General features: G+C 43.2%; 1 protein-coding gene across 1 annotated transcript in view; it reads left to right on the top strand.

Moving 5' to 3' along the window:
- The window catches only part of IGDCC4 (immunoglobulin superfamily DCC subclass member 4), an 84,584-nt gene that overhangs the window by 40,135 nt on the left and 24,385 nt on the right, over window positions 1-20,064 (top strand). The window contains exons 4-10 of the mRNA XM_083184319.1: window positions 2,128-2,261; window positions 6,980-7,114; window positions 12,275-12,430; window positions 16,192-16,602; window positions 16,712-16,876; window positions 18,795-18,932; window positions 19,425-19,595. Of these exons, the coding sequence (XP_083040445.1) occupies window positions 2,128-2,261; window positions 6,980-7,114; window positions 12,275-12,430; window positions 16,192-16,602; window positions 16,712-16,876; window positions 18,795-18,932; window positions 19,425-19,595 (1,310 nt within the window). The remainder of the gene's footprint in view (window positions 1-2,127; window positions 2,262-6,979; window positions 7,115-12,274; window positions 12,431-16,191; window positions 16,603-16,711; window positions 16,877-18,794; window positions 18,933-19,424; window positions 19,596-20,064) is intronic.

Raw genomic sequence — 20,064 nt, 5'->3', positions numbered from 1 at the left:
TGAAAGATTGGTAGCAGTGTGAGAAGCTAGAGGAAATGAACATGGCACAGGCCGGGGCCTCGAAGCCTGCATGATTTGGAAATGAATGTACATGTTTCATGCTGGCACAGTGATTTGGTAGCAGTGAAAGAAGAACGTGTTCCTGGCAGCAGAACCTGGACATATAAAGTGCACTGCCAGAGGAAGAGACACTAACATATCCAGCATTAGAGAGGAGGAGGTCTGTTCTTTATGCTCTGAGGGCCAGATGTACTAAATGGAGCCAATCAGCTCTTAACTGCCCTGTCACAGGTTGTGTTTGAAAAATGACAGGAGCTTATTGGTTGGTGGTATCACTTTTCAAGGCTTAGAACATCTCGGTGTGAAAAAGAAGACAACACATTCTTGCAAATATTTTAATACATCTGTTTGGACCCTTTTATCTGAATGAGTTAAAGTTTTAAGGAACAGGGCATCCTAACATCAGAGCATACTCACCAGACCCATTGCTAATAATGAGGCTCAGTGCTTCCAACATGCTTTACTGTGCCCTGAATGCAGCTTTCCCAAGAGCCTTCCTTCACCTCCTTTGGGAATTTCCCAGATTCAAGGTCTCTAGACACAGCTACTTCAATTCCTTAGTTATATTCTTTTAGAAACTCTAGTTCTTAATTGCATTTGCTTTTTGGGTGTCATTTATTGTTCATGGATTTCAGTTACCTGCTAATTGTCTACACTAAGTTCTTCCATGTTAATATCCTAATAATGTTACTATGGTAATAGTTATTTATCATCTTTGTGTAATAATAGTGATATTTATTTGATAGTTCCCCCGAACCTAGGAAGAACCGAGGTTATGTGAGCTGATACCGCTTCTGAATGCAAAGATGTGTGGCAAATGGCTGTATGTCCCTGCCATTATCAGCTCTTCTATCTAATGCTGTGTACACCCAGAACGATGCATATCATGAGCGGGTCGTAAGACATTCGTACGACCCGCTCATGATCTGTGCAGCTCACGACCCGCTCACGATCTGAATACGATCTGAGTCCGATCTGATCGCAAACTGTACCCAGTTGAATGGTCGTTTTCAGATCCTGCCTGCTGCAGGTAGGATCTGAAAAACAAACCAACCACTGGGCCGCGAATCGGATCGGAAATGGCCCAAAACTTGCCCAATTTACATACAATCGGTCGATATTGTATCTAAATTGGGTAGTTTTGGGCCAAATCGTTCTGGTGTGTACCCTACATAAGATACCGCACTGATATTGTTGGCAATGTATGATTGCTCTGTGGCACTGACCGTTCTGACACCCGCAGCTATCAATTTCAACACCTGCAGGTGTCGTCGCTCATTCTGCCCAACAGAGACAGCTCTATCCCTGGCAGAGGTGGCTGCTGGCGAGACACAGAGTGGGGAAATGTAATAGAATGAGAGAGATTTAGAAAGTGAGAGATTTGGTATGAAATCTCCAGGTTTGATTTTGCAGTGTCAATTATTGCCGCTTTAAAAAACCCTGGAGATTTCTTACCAAATCTCTCACTTTCTAAATCTCTCTCATTGTATTACATTTCACCCAGAGTGCCAGCATTAGGCTGATGCACTTTGTGGAATCTGACATGGATGGGGGAATTTTCATCCCCCCTCTCCAGCATCCAAAATGTTAATACATCCTGTCGCTACCTCTCCCTGCTTCGCCTTGGTTATAACCACATGATATATGTGCATGTATAATACATCTACCCTTTCACTGCCTTAAGCACCTCCTGGAAAAAGTCCCCAAAAGTCCCTGATATGATGCACAGAGCAGCCCAACCTGCTTAGCTGATGCAGGCGGCAGTTCTTGCCTGCAAGGATGACACAGTGTATTACTGGAGAGATGGCACATGTCCAAGGGTCCTTCTGTTGCAGTGTGATGATATTCCAGATTGCTGCTCTCCAGATCTTGCTCTTTAATTAAAGCAAGCTATTAGCTGTATAGTCAGAGCTGGTGTTACAGTAATTTGTGATCCAAAAATAGTATGCGTATCACAGGGAATATAAATAACAGCTTAGGTTTATGAGCAGTGGCAGTACAAATAGGCATTGTGACCTTAGGTGCATGCCCTCTTCTGTCTACCAGATGTTATGTGCTCTGTTTTAGGTTCATCAGCCTTCCTTCTGGGGTCTTGCAGATCTCTGGGGTCCAGCAGGAAGATGCGGGTTTATACCGCTGTGTGGCCAACAGCTCTCTGGGCACCAGGTACAGCAATGAGGCTCAGCTGTCAGTGGAGAAAGGTAATTGCTCGTCCGCGTAGGAATTCATTAAGCTCATTTGTAAAGATCTATTAGTGATGAAGCATTGGGAAGAATTTACTCCAGTGTCAAATCTTTGTTTGACAGTACTCATTAGTTAAAGAGCCTCACCAGTTGCGTATTTTAGGGGGTTATTCTGGTTCACTCCTTCTGGCAATCTTCCTTCTTAAATGGACAAAACCATGTGCACTGTAGGGGGACAGGTGTAAAATGTGCAGAGAGATTTAGATTTGTGTGAGTTATTTTGTTTCTGTGCAGGGAAAATACTGACTGCTTTATTTTTACACTGCAATATAGATCTCACTTTTAAGGAAAACCCCACCCAAATCTAATTCTCTCTGCACATGTTACATCTGCCCCACCTGCAGCGCACATGGTTTGTCCATTTGAGAAGGAATTTGCCAGAAGGAGTGAACCAGAATAACCCCCTTAATATGTACCAGCAACGTGGTCAGGGCTATTGGTTTCTTCCTTGGCGACCACAGACACATGACATGACCTGGCATGATTGATGTGTAACAAGCGCCACAATTGGGATATATTTACTATAATACGGTTTTACAAATGTAGATCTGATTGGCTGCCTATAGCAACCAATCATATTGTACTTATCCTATATCTAGCACCTACTATCTAACAATAGCTGAATCTGGTTGCTTTTGGTAACTCCTCCACTTTTGTAAACCTGCACTTTTAGTAAATAAACCTCTCAGTCAAACAAACAAAAATGTGATTTTGCATGTGTTCCTTAAGTTGTAAGGTAATCGCCCCGTGTGTATGCCCCTTTTCAAAACACAGCAGTATATTTAAGTGAGATGTACAAATTCATATATTTAGGCTTCACAATATTGTTGAGATCATTGCAAATATTTACAGCAGACCTCAGCTACTCAGCAATTAAGTATGGGTCCATATCTACATTTGGAGCCTGATTCAGACCTGGACGCAGGGCTGTAAATTTGCTCCGAACACTCGCAGCCCAGTGAGCAGGTCTGAATCGGGCCCTTGGTGTGCGGTATAGAAATGTGTATATAGCCACATACAGTACAGCAAACTCTGAATAAGGACCTATAGATATTATTTATTTATTTATTAACAGTTTCTTATATAGCGCACACATATTCCACAGCACTGTACAGAGAATATTTGAATATTCACATCAGTCCCTGCCCCAGTGGAGCTTACAATCTTTATTCCCTAACACATGTACACGCACACACATTCTAGGGTTAATTTTGTTGGAAGCCAATTGACCTACCAGTATATTTTTGGATTGTGGGAGGAAACCAGAGTACCCGGAGTAAACCCACGCAAACACGGGGAGAATATACAAACTCTGCACAGTTAGAGCCATGGTGGGAATAGAACCCATGACCTCAGCGCTGTGAGGCAGTAATGCTAACCATTACACCATCCGTGCTGTCCCAATAGATATGTTCTCCTACTGTACATCTGTGCTGCAGTCACAAAAAACAGTCCCTCTTGGTCGCGTAAGAATCTTCTAGTAGCGGGAATTTTTTGTTTCTTTTTTGCCAAAAATGCATCTTAGTTGCAATGCACGAGGATATCGATATGCAACACTTGTATATATGTGTGTGTGCCTATGGGGGTATCCAAATACTCTTGGTCATTGATTGCAGGTTATTGTCTCACCGCTGGGTTTCCAATTAGCTGGGATAAACGGGTGCGTGCCGCGGAATATAAGGGATTTATAATTTGCCCTCGGGCAGGCAAAACCAATTCCCAAAATGCAGCACTGTATTCTTACCAAACACACTGAACCTGTGTGTTTTCCATGAGAAAATATTGTTTTTTTTATTGGATAGCCTTCAAAAATATTGGTAAAACATCAGGAAAAATCATGAAAAACTTGCTCCCAATGTTTTATTGGGTGTACTGTGAATCAACTAGAATAACCACCTATATCGTAAATAATGCGCGCTCCAGCGGATCATTAAAAATTTGCCTGATCGACTAAACATGTAGGCCAACGATATCGGCAGTGACTGTGTTTGGGGGGGTCCCGGTGACGTACAGAATGTTAACGATATTCTTCAGTGTTGTTTACCCATGGGGCGTTCATCTTCACAGCACCACTAATATCGGTGGTGCATCATATCACACAGTGGGCCTGATTCAGTCCTGTTAGCAAGACTGCAATTTTTGCCGATTGAAAAAAAACATGTGCACTGCAGGTGGGGCAAATTGACACATGTGCAGAGAGAGTTATGTGGGGTACACACCACGAGGACCCGCTCACGATGCACATTGTGAGCGGGTCGTCAGTGTTTCTTCAGACCCGCTCACGATGATGCGGAGGGGCACGACCCGCTCACGATGTGCACCGTGAGCGGGTCCGATCCGATGGCGAGCCGCACCCGGCTGTATGGTCGTTCTTCAGATCCTACCTGCTAACGACTGACCGACCTGCAGGACCGCGCATCGGATCGGTATCGGTCCACACCAGGACAGAAAAGGGCCCAATCACCACACAATCTACATCCAATTGGTTGGAATTGGATCTAGATTGATGGGATCAGGCCCTAGTCGTCCTGGTGTGTACCAGGCATTAGATTTGGGGGGAGTTATTTTGTTTCTGTGCAGAGTAAATATTGTCTGCTTTATTTTTGCACTGCAATTTAGATTTCAGTTTGATCACACCCCACCCAAATCTAAACAATTGCCGAAGAGTACAGATCTCTGGGCGCAGTCACAGCTGCTGTTCAGGAGAGCTGTGTCAGTAAATCTCTCCAAAAATACATGCAAATAAACAAGAAGAATACTGAACAGCGCTGAGTTTCACTGAATCCATTCAACAACAAAATATATTTCATTATGAAAGAATTTATTGTAAATAAAACATTAAAAAACATTCCTTAAAAAGGTGCAATCATGTATAGGAACCAATAAAAAATAAACACGACCTCAGTATGACTTGTGACGATGTACATGGCAACGGTGTCTCTCGTACTGTGGGGCAAAGTAATGTGCCCATGCACAGTGTGATCCGGTATCATAAATCATGCATTTAAAGAGTATAAGCCTGTGTACCAAAGACCTATTTACCATACAGATCCGGACTAGCACCTTCAGCTCACCTTACGGAGGTCATATTCCTCCGTCTACAATAACAGCACTTTATTGCGAGAACACCTTGCTAATTCAGACGGCAATACATGGACTCGGACCAATACTGGGTAACTAATACATTGCTGGGAAATTGACCAGAACTTTATATCTTTGCGTACTGACTCATACCATTTGAATGCATAATTAATGATACCGGATCACACTGTGCATTACATTACTTTACCCCTCAGTATGAGAGACACCATTGCCATATGCATCCTCACAAGTCATATTGAGGTCGTGTTTATATTAATTTGCATTTTATTGGTTCCTATACACGATTGCACCTTTTTAACCAATGTGATTTTATGTTTAATTTACATTTAATTATTTTATAATGAAGTATATTTTGTTGTTGTATTGTTTTGGTGAAACTCAGCGCTGTTCAGTATTTCTTTTTGTTTACCCACCCAAATCTAACTCACTCTACACACGATTTCAAAACTCATATTCAAATGAATAGGGCTGCCGCTGAATGGCTGAGAGCTCTTTCAGCCAATCAACGGTTGCCGTATTCAAATGAATAGTTTTGAAGCTGCCTGCCACCGGCCTCTAGTCGTAGAGGGGGGAGGGACGGCAGGGGAGCCCAAAAACACCCCTTCTCATGGCCACACAGGACGATTGAGTAAACCCTCTGATCATTTACTGATTGTTCTGTGTGTGGCCATGAACTGGGGTGTTCTGAATTTCAAGGAAAATTGGATAGATATCAGATTGGATCCAATATCTCTTTGTGTGTGGGCACCTTAAAGCTGGGTACGCACCTACAGAGTTAAAATCTGGTAATGTACCGGAGCAAATTACAATCAACATTGGTTTCCAAATTCTGGAAAACAGACAACTGGTTAAATCTGCTTGTTTTAACAAATTTACCCAAATTATAATTTGTGTCTATTTAGCAGCATTTGGGAGCAAATGGTTGATTGCCATATGCTCTCATATATTACCAGATTTTTGTTCCGACCAGACACATGGGACAGATAAGTTTGTAGGTGTGTACCCAGCTCAATGGTGCATACACACTGGCAGATATACTGTACCAGTGAGATGTCTGTGAATGGCGTAGTTCACAGACATATCACATCCACCGTGCAACAAAGCTGGTTTATCTAAAGATATATAAGGTGCATTGTGCTTTGTGTATAGGTAATCCTCCGATCGTCCCGTCCGTACACCTGCACAGTAGCCATCGATGATTTACAGCTCAACTTGGCGGGCACATTTAAGTTCGCCCACCCAGTTGTGACTTCAAGCAAGATGGGTCAGGTAGTGTGTATGGAGAACATGCTGCCAGATCTGATGACAAATATATCTATAGATCAATTGATCTGCAGATATATTTGCCAATGTGTACCCAGTGATAAATGGTGCTTCAGCCAATCAGCTCCTAACTGTAATTTCTTCAAACACATGACAGTTAGGAGTGGATTGTCTGGAGCACAGTTTATCATACGCGCCGAGTTTTAAATAGCTAAAACTAATTGATATACTTGGGCCCCTAAGTTCCATGAAATGACTTCTTCTTACCTATCATTGTAACGTCAAACCTTATTATCTGTGTTCCTTTTCAGATTGGAAACCATTATCTGCAGAACTGACAGTCATTAATGCACCACAGAACCTGACTGTGGGAGTGGGACAGACAGCAGTAATGGAGTGTCTAGTCGAGGGCGATGTGACACCGATAATCTCTTGGTCTCGTCAGGGTAAGTGTTCTACATTGCATTATGGGTGACTGTTATGAGATATTGAAAGTCAATAGATTAGTTTAAGAGGATGGAAGGCCATAGTTACTATTGGCAGAGCTAGAGGCCAGTGAGCAATCCATCTTATAGTATGGAGGAATATATTGGCCCTTATTCTGGTCGGTGCGGTAATATCCGCGTGCGTTCGTGCCGCCGATGTTTTGTGTCTGCGCATGTGCAGACGCGTCTCTGCGCATGTGCGAGCGGGGCGTACGGCCAAATCCCGCATGAAATGTGAACACTCCGAACAGGGGGTGGAGAGGGGCGTGAAGGGCTATTTGGGCTCATTACCATATGCATACGCCCCGCGTTTCATGGACGTTCCCATGCAAACGCTGGGCGTATGTATGGTAATGCGGCCGTGACGCATGTGTAGGGGGCGGACATATGACATCGCCGGATGTCAGCTGCCCGCCCAGATCCCTGCTTTTGCACGGAAAAATGTCCGTGTGGTCTGAGGTTGCGGGAGCTGGTGGAGCACTCGGTCCTGCATTCGATGGTCTGCGACCATCGAATGATGGGGGAGGTTTCCTGAGATGGAGGAGGCGTATTCCGTGAAAAATACACGTGCGGTCCGTTCGGCCAGCTTCTTACCGCGTACGGACGGAGTTGGCGATCCGTATGGAAGGCGGGGTTTCGCACGCACGGTCCTGGCCACATAATCGGATCCGGCCGCACCGATCAGAATAAGGGCCATAGTGACATCAATTGGGTATCAGAATTTGTACTTATCTTTAAAGAAGCCACACCAGTGTACACAGTTTGTGTATGTTACATAGGGCCTGATTCAGGATGACTCGCTAAGCAGCGTAAATTCCCTGCTTAATGAGCCAAGTACCTACGATCACCAGGCGAGTGAATACGAGTGCAGCCCGCCACAATGTGTACATTCTCAGCGCATTATATTTGTGAGTGTCTGGGACGCAGATTGGGCAGGCACTGACGTCCTGAAACGTCAGCCGCCCACCCCCGGAAACGCTAGTCCCCATGTGAATACCCCACTGGCTGCCTCCATCACGCCCCCCATCCCCCGCCTTCAGAGACTGTGCAAGTTGCCGAGGCGTTCTCACAACTACCCTGCTTATGCGCATGTGCAGATCGCAAACATTGGTCCCCAGTGCGAATATCCCAGGGACCGATCAGATCAGAATCACCCCCATAGTGCTGTGATATAATCTTGTGCTGTTTGTATTGAGAACATTGCTCACCACAGAGCAAACTGCTGTTGTAGTTTTTGCAATGAATAAAATGTTATGATGCGCGTGGTAAACATATGGGATATCCACCTGCTCCACAATATTGCAACTGGCTGTCTCGGTGCGGCTGGAAAGTGGCGTGTCCTGAGTTGCCCCAGGAAGGTGGCTGGCAGGGATGTCGTAGCTGGCCGCCAGAAAAGATAAAAGCTATGAAAAACCCATAACGGTAAATGAGGAAGCTAATGAAGTATATATAAAAATGGCATTAAATGATGGATTTATTCACATTTTAATATGAACATTAAATCTTATTTGTTGACATATTTACACTAGTGGGAGTAAAAAAATCATTGGATTTACTGTACATATGTGTTGAGCCATAGATGGGAGTGGCAATTAATGTTATCACCAGATACTGAGAGTAATTGTAATATAAACCACACATTACCCTAAAAATAAGGCCCAGTGGTAGCCAACCCTAGCCCTCGAGAGCTACCAACAGTTCACATTTTCCAGACAACCTAGCTGCTGCACAGCTGCACTCATTAATCACTGATACATTTTAAAAGATACACAGATGGAGCTAATTAGCTCACTTGTGATTCTGTGAGGAGACCTGCAAAACATGCACTGTTGGTAGCTCTCGAGGACTAGGGTTGGCTACCCCCACCAGACAGTGGCCATTATTCAGATCTGATCGCAGTACAAATTTGTTCTCAAAATGGACAAAACCATGTGCACTGCAGGTGGGGCAGGTGTAACATGTGCAGAGAGAGTTACATTTGTGTGAGTTATTTTGTTTCTGTGCAGGGTAAATACTGGCTGCATTATTTTTACACTGCAATTTAGATTTTAAGTTCAACCCAACCCCACCCAAATCTAACTCTCTCTGCACATGTTACATCTGCCTCTCCTGCAGTGCACATGGTTTTGTCCATTTTGAGAACAAATGTGTACTGTGATCAGATCTGAATAAGGGCCAGTGGCATCTTATAATAAGAGGCATTTCAGATATTAGACCAGGACCACGCACTCTGTGGAGGCCCAGATATGTTGTCCATTTAAACTCAAGACTACAACAGTCTGTGGGTGACGTGCTAAGCCTTCGAAAGTGATAAAATGCAGAGTGATAAACCACTGCCCAATCAGCTGCCAACTGTCATTTTTAAACACAGTCTGTGACGTGCCAGTTAGGAGCTGCCATCTGGCACTATATCACTTTCAGTTGTATCACTTTTCACGCTTAGTACATCTGGCCCTGTATGTGAAAATTAATTTTAGGACGATGCTATTGCTTTTGTCGCAAATGACTTGTAACAAGCATGCTGCACAGCAGAGGATTGTTCCCAGGCCACCGATGTGTTCAGAGGTGATGGAGCATAGTACGGAATTATAAGCATGTCAGTGATTAATCAGGTGTGTCAATACTGTGGGGGCCGAGGACCTAAAACACAAGCACTTATTGGTGCCAGTGGCGGTTTTATTCCTCTACTGGATGTAGGTCAGTATTCATTTCACTCAACTCGGCTTGGAGATGGAGATTTTCAGGATATCCAAGGTTGATGTTTATAATAAAATGACTGAAGTACTAATTAAGTCACTTGTGATTAAAATCTGGAGCTGTTAGGGGTCTTTGAGGAACGAGTTGTTGAAATACTGACTAGTACATGTGTCCTGTTGTATTTATAATATCCTTCAGCAAAACATGATCAAATGTTGAAGGGCATACAGTACTACTGATTATGTTATGTGCGGTACTGCGCAGCTGAAGGGAATCCTGTACAACTAATATAATAATGCAGCCAGAAGGATCTGTAGGAACAGGACGCCATGTACTAGCATCGACGTTCTGAGTGCTGCAAGCCTGCGACTGAAGACGATGTATCGGTCATCGCAGTCCTGGTCGTATACCTAAGCTGAAGCTTACTCAGACTGCCAGGAAATCTGTGTGCGATTACTCAGTATGCCTACAATTCAGGGGTGACATGCAGCTGTTTTGTAGAAGAGTCCAGGTTGCTACCACCCAATTGCCACAGATTGATTGACATAAAGGGGGGGGGGTCTGCAAGTGATCACGCAGGACTTGTTCTGAACATGTGCAGACCCACAGACATTGGAGATGTACATAAACCATCAGGGTTAAGTACAAATTTGTATCAGGCCCTTAAATTGTATTATAATACAGTGCGTGAGAGGAGCACACACATATAATGGCTTGTTCTCTAGTGGAATCATTTCTGTGGGTAGATGTATGGAGCAGTGATAGTGGAGGACAAGTGAGCCAATGGAAAGTGGCCCATGGCAACCAATCAGCTGCTCTGTATAGCTTTATATGATACAAATTATAGATGTTACTTCAGTGCTGACTGGTTGCCATGGGCCAATTCTCCTCTGGCTCACTTCTCCTCCCTTATCACTGCTTCATACATCTACCCCTGAGTGAATAAACTTGGCATCATTACATGTTGGCAGAAGAACATCCATAGACTTAACACCAAATGTTGCATAGTGTTTCAGCCGATGGTCATATTTAAAGAATAGCATAAAATAGAAATAAAAAAGAAGCAATCGGAAAAATAATGGACAAAATGTCTGTCATAAATGTCCCTTTTTACCGTGTGACTGACAAGTGGTCTGGCCTGTGCCATAATAGTGTGGTTCAAACCTTCATTTCATATTATGACAATGCTCCACTGCGTTATGCTACATCACAGTTCTTGCTGAGGTGTCGCTTGGAATGAAAATTGCATCCAAACATTCCATAAGCTAATTCATTTCAGGATATGTCCCATGTTGGCAGGACTGCTCAATTCTGGTCAGAGAACGCCATCACAAGACATAACATTCAGTGATCAGTGTGCTTGATCAGAAACAACCGTAACAACACATTTGTCAGAATGCAGCATGATTGTATACAATATTCAGCGTGTGACCAGTATTAATAAAAATGTATTTACCAAGCAATACTATGAACTGGGCATAAACTAGGGAAGAGAGCACCATTGGGTTACTGAGGACATATTGTGACATTAGAGGAGCATTTCTAAACTCCCAGTAGCCTGTATGGAGCTGGGATCACTACAGTCCTCATCAGTTCATGTTCATTTGAATCGACTTTCTCCATTTTATCTACTATTCTTCAATTATTATAAACGTATAAATCAATAAAGTATAGGATCTGAACTGTAGCTAAGAAACAAGGACAAAACAGGAACAAAAAAACAGGAACATTTTTTAGGAACAAATCTGTACAACCTAGGAAAACAGGTGGGTACACAGTAGATGACATTTTAAATGATATGCACAATGCCGAGTGTGTAGGCACTATGGGCCTGATTCAACAATGTCCATAGAACAGCAAAAATCGCTATTTGTCGTTTTCCCCTATTCTGCACATTGGTACATGCCGAGGCACGCCTGCGTGAGCTTAAACTGCGGTGGAAAATGTAACTACAGTCTAAGGATCGGCAGCCGCACAGCATTTGGTGACAACAGATGGGTGTCCAGGCCGTTTGCGGGCCGATGCAGCTGTGCAGTTTCCTGCAGCTGTGCATCACCATTTGCAAGCCATACGCAATTCATAAACCATCAAATTCATTTTTGCAGTCTGTGCAAATAGGAGTAGGTCTGACCCTACCGGTCATCTGCATCAGAGACAGGCTGATCTGAGCCCGGCACTGACGTCACAGACCCTCCCTTAACTGCTTGGGCATATCTGTATTTATACTGGCGCCACAAACTTTTTGGCAGGGGGGAGCAAAATTTATAGTTTCGCCACTGCATCTAGTATGTACCCATCTTAAGCGTGCAGATAGGTCTGTATGGTAGTTATGTATACTCTGTGCTGTACATTATGACATTATTTTGCAGCATTGTTGACCTCATGTTCTAACATAACCTGATCTAATTGCTGTCTCTTGTGCAGATGGAAGTCCAATTTCCTTTGATGTCATCATAGTGGGAGAGAGCAACATCGTGATACAACAGCTACAGGCCCATCATACAGGAGTCTATGTGTGCAGAGCCAGCAATCCACACACCCAGCACTTTGTCACCACTTCAGCCCAGATCCGTGTTCTTGGTGAGCAGACAGTCCTGGAAATGCAGCACTTACAGCTCAGCCAATCATCAAGGCAATCTTAGGACTTAACACATAGTGGATAATGAATCTCATTTCATTGCATTATCTAACCACACAACTTCTCTGCTCAAAATTGTCTGTCCTGTAATAAAGTAGATACATAGATAGTGTGTGTGTGTATATATGTGTGTGGTATGATGCCATCAATATGAAGGTGTGTGAATAAAGTGGCACTCGGAGACTCTGTCAGCAGTGAAAAAACTAGACGATTTTTCACCATCAGGTGAGACTCAACATTTCGGTATACACAACAGACCTTCATCCTGCTGACGGGGTCTGCATACCCCGAAACGTTGCTTTTCACCTGATGGATTTAAAATCTACTAGTTTTTTACTGCTGACAGAGTCTCCAAGTGCCGCTTTATTCACACACATACACACACACACACACATATATATATATATAAAATGGAAATGACCCCTGTACTGCGCTTATTGATAAGCAATACCTATTCCTATATCTAAAATATATATATACACAGATACAAACAATATCCTAATATTTCACTAATTTACACTAAAACTAAATTAATCTGGCTCCCAAATATCCTACAAATTCCCTGCTGGTAGGAATCAGAACACACGCAAATATACAACAATGTAGGACAGAGGCCAATCAAGGGTTACAGTATTTGGTCCCATATAGATCTGTTCAGGAACACACAGCAAGAAATTGTCACTTAAAATAATTTATTAAAAAGTCCATAAAAAATAGAAAAGCAATTATCCCTATACTCACGGTGATACTGGTTCTAGCAAAAAAATTGATATTACTCCATTGAATCCAAAAACGGGCCCCATCGGTCCAAAAGCTGAAGCTTGCATTATTGGATATATTATTTTATGAAAACATGCCCTACTTCCTACCGCAGAAAAGGATGCAGCTAGTTTTGACAAAAAATGGAAATTATTCATATGTAGCCTAGATACAGAAGAACAATCTCGAATAAACAAAGTATTTGAGTCCACTACATGGTATCTTAGACGACAGATAGCCCAAGAGGGTGTATGAAGAGATACTGTTAAAAATTGTGCTATTAAGGATTGTGCTAGAAATTAAAACTCTAGATGAAAACGGTGTTAAGATTTGGATGCTGTAATTAGATCCCTTACCCTCCTTCCCTTCCCTCCTCTTTCCTCCCCTATATTATATAGTTCATGCATAAATATTGCACTTGATTTCTCAAAGTAATGTAATATTATAATTGCAGAAAAATCAAAATGGATAAATTAAGTTTATCTAATATGTATCTCTGCAATCCAAATTTATATTAGACATAGACGGAGATACTGTATAACCAAGATCCTGATAAGACACTTTACAGCAGAGACATTGTTTCTGATTTGTGCTGGTAACACTTTCTATCCACCCAATGTGATCAAAAAGACACGAAAGCAATCTCTACTGAGATATAGTTTTTTTTTTATTGTCTCTGAATACAACTGCATTGTATAAACATTATAAGTACTTGGAAAATCGTAATAAAAATTGTTATACAACAAAAAAAAGTCCATAAAAGATTATTTAATTCCAAAATGTTCTTCACATTCAGTGGAACAAGTTCACAGTTGTACAGGTACCCGACTCGATTTGTCTCACAGGGCAGTATTCAATGAGAATTATTCTCCGTGCATGGCGAGAGATTTTTTCTCTCGCCATGCACTCGCCCTGTTCCGGAGGGCTCGCTGCCACTCCTGCTCCCACTATTCAATGTGGTTAAGACTCGCCGCCACTGGCGGCGAGTCTTAACCCCTGCAGCGGACGAGCGGCAGGGAGCTGGCAGGGAGCCGGGGGACGGTGGCAGCCAGGGAGATTAAAGTCTCCCTGGCTGCCCCAGAACATATGTGGAGGGGAGGAGGGCTCCCCGGGACCCAGGCAGCACAAGCTGCCCCCCCCCCTATAGCCAGCGGGGGACCCAGTATTCACTGCACCCAATCGTGCATATGTAATGATCGGGTGCAGTGAATATATGAATATCTAATGAGCGGCTCGAGAGCTCCGGCCCCCTGCTGGCTGCTCTGTGTAAAAAAAAATAAAAAAATGTAAAAAAATTTTTTTTTTTTAAATTAAATATATATTCATGTGCTATAAGCACATGAATAAAAATAGCATGCCCCTTCACAGAAAAAAAAATCCTGATTTTTGGACACCAAAATTTCAAAAAAAAAAACTTTTAGTTTAAAAGTTCACATTCCAGTTCTCCATGAAAAGATGGAGAATTGCTACACGGAGAGACACGGCGAAAATCACTTAGAAAGACGGCGAAAATATCACATTGAATAGGGTGGTTCACTTTTGGAAAGCAAAATGCTCCTTCCAACGCGAAAATAGCACACACTCGCCATAAAACACGGCAAATTTTTCTCATTGAATACTGGCCACAGACTCTTCATCAGGGGTAAAACTTGATAAAGAACATGATGAAATACAACTCATTTGTATAAAAAGGAACTTGGTGTCCCATACATGATAAGACAAAAGGTCCAGGGGAAATGCCTAAAGTGTATACGTAGACAATACAGTAAGTGATTTTTGGAGATTCAAAATTCGATATAGAGGTGACTTTATCGCACCTTATGATAATTCAAAATCAGACAAATGCTCATACATATAAGGGATAAAGGACCTTATTCATGTCAGTACGCTCACATGTGATTTTGCATGCGAGCTCGATGTTTTGTGGATGCGCAGCCGCATTTCTGCGCATGTGCATACGCCGGGTGCATGCGGCCACGGCGAACAAACAAACACCCAACATTGTGGGGGAGGGGGTGGCGCGGCGCTGGCCATTCCCATGGTAATCACTGGGTGATGTGGGCGCTGGGGGTGGGCAGCTGATATCAACTCACAAAACAAGAAACGGATTGTGTTTATGACTGTGACCTGGTCATTCTTCTTGAACTACTTCTGGCAGAAGGGGCAAATGCAAAACAATTTCTAAAACTTGTATGCTGCATTGGTTACACAGAATACAACTCTGCAAGACCCATACAGGCTCTTGCAGAGATGAGCATAAGTTGTTTTGCAGACAGGTCCTGTTCTTTTTTCGCCCTTCACATGCTCCATATAGGAGTGGACACATCTGCAGGCAATTCAGTCTTATGCATGCCGGTTGCATCTCCACTTGTGGCTGAATATGTGCAACGGGGAGGTAATGGGGCGTTGTGCTTACGAAGAGATCCATCTGGAATATACAGTATGACCATATGTGATGTCCTCAGTTTGAAAGTGGGCGGGAATATAACCACCTGTAGCCAATTACATTGTTATTTTCACATCAGCACAGATTCAGGAGATGAGTGTTCTGGTTTTGTTGGAGGAACTCCTGTGAGTATGGGGAAAAATGTATCAAACTTTCTAAAGAGGACTCTTGGAGAAGTTGCCCATAGCGACCAATCAGCTTCTACCTATCATTTATATAAGTACTTTCTATTGAATGATAGCTAGCAGCTTATTGGTGCTTTGGCAGCTCCTTTACATCTCTTTTTATGTCTTACGGGAAAGTGTAAGGGGGATGTCTGCACCGTTGCGATATGGGAGCAAGCAAGAGAGAAGACTCATATAGTTATATGGTCTGCAGGTGTGAGGCTCCTGTGCATTGTATGCAAGGACATTTTGATTAAAGTTAAGTTAATACATCTCATATATTATATCTAACTTGTTTTTTTCTCTCCTGTCTCTATATGTGTTTTGTTTTCAGTGCCCCCAATTATCACCCAGCCACCAGATACCATTACACGGGCACGGGCGGGTACTGCTCGTTTTGTTTGCAGAGCTGAAGGAGATCCAGAGCCTACAATCTCTTGGTTGAAAAATGGACAGACACTTGCACCCAATGGGAGAGTGAGGATTCAGCCCAGGGGCAGCTTGGTCATCACACAGATTGCTCTGGAGGATGCTGGGTATTATCAGTGTGTGGCAGAGAATATACTTGGCAGCATTTGTGCTACAGCAAGACTTCATGTGACAGTCCAAGAAGGTCTGCCTGGTCCTCCACAGGCACTGCAAGCACTGGCAGTATCCAGCAAAACAGTAACAGTGGCATGGGATAGGCCAGAGATCAACTGGGAAAGAGTCATAGGCTTCTCTCTGCATTACACCAAGACAGGGGGTACGTATGGATTTCTACTCCATGAGAATACACCATCACTTCAGAGATATACTGTAACATGCATACCGGTAGGATGCTAGTCTACTAAACACCCTTTTATTTATTGTAGATTCCGACAACATGGAATACCAGTTTGCAGTGAATAATGACACAACAGAGCTCACTGTGAAATACCTGGAGCCTGGGACCAGTTACACCTTTTACATTGTGGCGTATTCCCAACAAGGAGCCAGCCGTGCCTCACAGCCTATAGTGGTACAGACCTGGGATGATGGTATGGCACAGGGACAGTAAATCCTAGGAGTGGATGCGATGGGGACGAGGGGGGGGGGATAACTGAGTGTCATTTTCAGGATGCATTTCATTTTGGTGTAGACTAGTCTAGCACAGCGAGAAGGCCATTGCAGGCAGCAGGCACTGTTCATCATTATGGGTATGGCTCCAAGATGATTGTAGCACCTCCATATTTGTATGAGATAAAACAGCTGCTCACGAGCTGTGATTAGGACAGAATTCATTTTTGGTTGTTGCTAGTTCAAACTGACATCTCGTCCATTTGAACACAGACTAGGCTGCTCATGGCAAGGTGAAATAGAGATCGACCGGGACATGACAGTGGGTGCCTGAAGGATGGAACATGACATTTTCAAAGATGTGTAGACATTCAACATATCTCAATCTACAGGTTCATGTGTGTGCTCGGAATAGCTCATAGAAGGCAGTAATCTCTACTGTGGACAGCACAGTGGCCAGTCACAGGTGCTTAATTATTATGACCAGAGGCGTCTGGCCAGAATTGTCTGTGGTAACAGACAAGAAATACAGGCTCATATAATATCCACATTCAATCCAGAAGGTACCAGACACATATCTAGCCAGTCAGTGCAGTAGTAATTACCTTCAATGGGATATGGGAGCAGAAGACCCACCAGAGTCCCCTGCCCCGTTAACACTATGACATCAGACACAGCTCCTCACCTAAGCTTGTTACTTTACTATTTGGACCCTGGAGGACTGGCAAAATGTGGCTAGGAACAATGAGTCATGATTTCAGTTGTTTTGTGCTGACGGTAGGGTTCAGGTGTGGCACAGACCCCATGAGGTCATATATCCCAGTTGTCAACAAAGCACCATGCATGGTGGTGGTTCCATAATGTTGTGTGCGTTCATTTGGCATGTATTGGGTATGCTGGTCAGTCTGTGCGAACACGCAGGGGAGCGATCAGACTAGAATGACCTCCATAGTGGAGAGGTCCATTCTCACCCAAGATCCTGCAACTACAAATATCATGGAGTTGTGGGTAGCGATACAGCTGACATGGGTCAACATCTAGAGGTCTTCTTGTCTCTGGTGTGTTCCTATTTGATACTAGCCACCTGTCCCATGACTTAAGTGTACGTTTCAATGACAATGCCTCTGATATCAGAAAGTTGCAGTATGAAATTGGCATTTTAATCATACTCAGGAATATAGAATCTGATACAGCTGTGCTGAGTGTTCCCAGTACATGAGTGGGATAGTACATTACAAGGCCACACTGAAACTTGGCTGGGGTTTACTGCAGACTTACTGCTATTCCCACGGATAAGACGATTATGGAACCAAAACATCACCACTATCAGACAAAATGTCCCCATACACATTGTTTTATATAGAGAGTCATAACAGCAGCATATATTGAGCCCAAAATAGCTACATATGACTTTGGCACTGATGTGCATAGGGAGATGTCACCATTGATCTCATTAATATAGTGTGCCTATAATTTAAATTAGTAAAAAAATATAAAAATTGAAAATCCAAATTAACGACTTTACTCATTTCACATGTTCTACAATAATCAACTTCTTTCTGGGCTGTGACTACCATAAGTGCAGGAAATGGGATCACTACTGTATGTGCCATACCAGATGGTTGTGCATCGGTGATACGAATTCCAATAATAAAAACTGTGATCTGGGAAATCTCTAATGAACAGTCATTATATATTCATGTTGATATTGCTCTACTCTCTATGCATAGCGATATGGGGACAGTGATCATAAGGAAAATGTGGGAAATTCTATTGGGACTTTATATACTTTCAGCTGATTTATTTTTCAAAAAGGCCGATAAATAACCGCTATCCAATGACTAGTACGGGTCAGATGTAAAGTATTTATATTCTTCTGAATCTTGCTATCTTTGTCAGTTCCCGGAGCTGCCCCCATGCTCTCACTGAGCAGTGATACACCGGAGGATCTCCTTGTTAAATGGCTCCCCCTACAGCCTGAGATGAGCAATGGCCTCATCACCAAGTATCGCATTGAGTACTGCACCCAGAGAGATGGTATGTGTCCTGCATAGAATATCTGATTGTACACAGGCTGTTACTGAAGCCCACTCAGGCCTGCAGAACCTTAACGGTATATTTTTAGGGCTAACATTTAGAATGTGTATTTTATGACCATGCTAAAAGCTGTAAATATAAACATAAAAGGAAAGCCACATTATCTAGTCCAAGAATGTCCAAACGATGGCCCTCCAGCTTTTGTGAAACTACATATCCCAGCATGCCTTGCCATCGTTTTAGCATTCCCTAATAGCAAAACTGTGGCAAGGTATGATGGGAGTTGTAGTTTCACAACAGCCGGAGAGTCACAGTTTGGACATGCCTGATCTAGTCCAATGACTATATTTTAATTACTCTTGCATGTAAATAATCATAACATTATGAGCAATGAACTACCAGCCGTGTTGCAGGTCGTTGTTGATGAGGTTTGTGGTCAACATATCCTTTCCCTTACACCTTATTGCTGTCAATGTTTATCTGCCCTCTCAGGTGTGGTCTCCGTGGTGGAAGTTGGTGGAAATGAGACGCAGATCACCCTGTCCTCTCTACAGGCCAGTACTGTATACAAAGTCCGGATCTCAGCCAGCACCACTGCAGGATACGGAGTCCCATCAAACTGGGTGCTGCACCGCATGTTAGAGAGAATCAACCTGACACAAGGTACAAGGGATGGGGCACTGGTACATTTCCTGTGTGTGTGACATTCTGGGCCTGAGTGGGTTTTTTTTTCTGTTTCTGCGTGAAAAATTCCAAAACACTTCTATAATGCATACATTACAGTGCGCAAGCACAAAGGCATAGCTGTGGAAATGTGCTGGGTGTTTCTTGCTGGTGTCTGGGGGTTGGCTGCGTAGATACACAAAAATAGTCTGTCTTATGGGCCTGATCCAGAAGTGTCTGTGTGTCTCAAAAGTGTTGGCATGCATATGGGGGCCATATTCAGACAGATAATTTCCGCTGCCTTAGAGTTTGTGCAAGTGTCGATGTTGGCGACAGTTACAGAAATCATTAATACAGCATCTATGTACACTCAAAGTGGGCGTCTCAGTCCTGGCACGTTCACATGCACCAGGGAAGCACTTTGCAGCGGCATTTGCAGAACGTTGCAGATGCGGGACCTCCAAGAGAT

This window comes from Crinia signifera, chromosome 4 (genome assembly GCF_055691185.1).
Source record: "Crinia signifera chromosome 4, ASM5569118v1, whole genome shotgun sequence".
Classification (NCBI taxonomy): Eukaryota; Metazoa; Chordata; class Amphibia; order Anura; family Myobatrachidae; genus Crinia; species Crinia signifera.
This window is presented reverse-complemented; position numbering and strand designations above follow the sequence as displayed.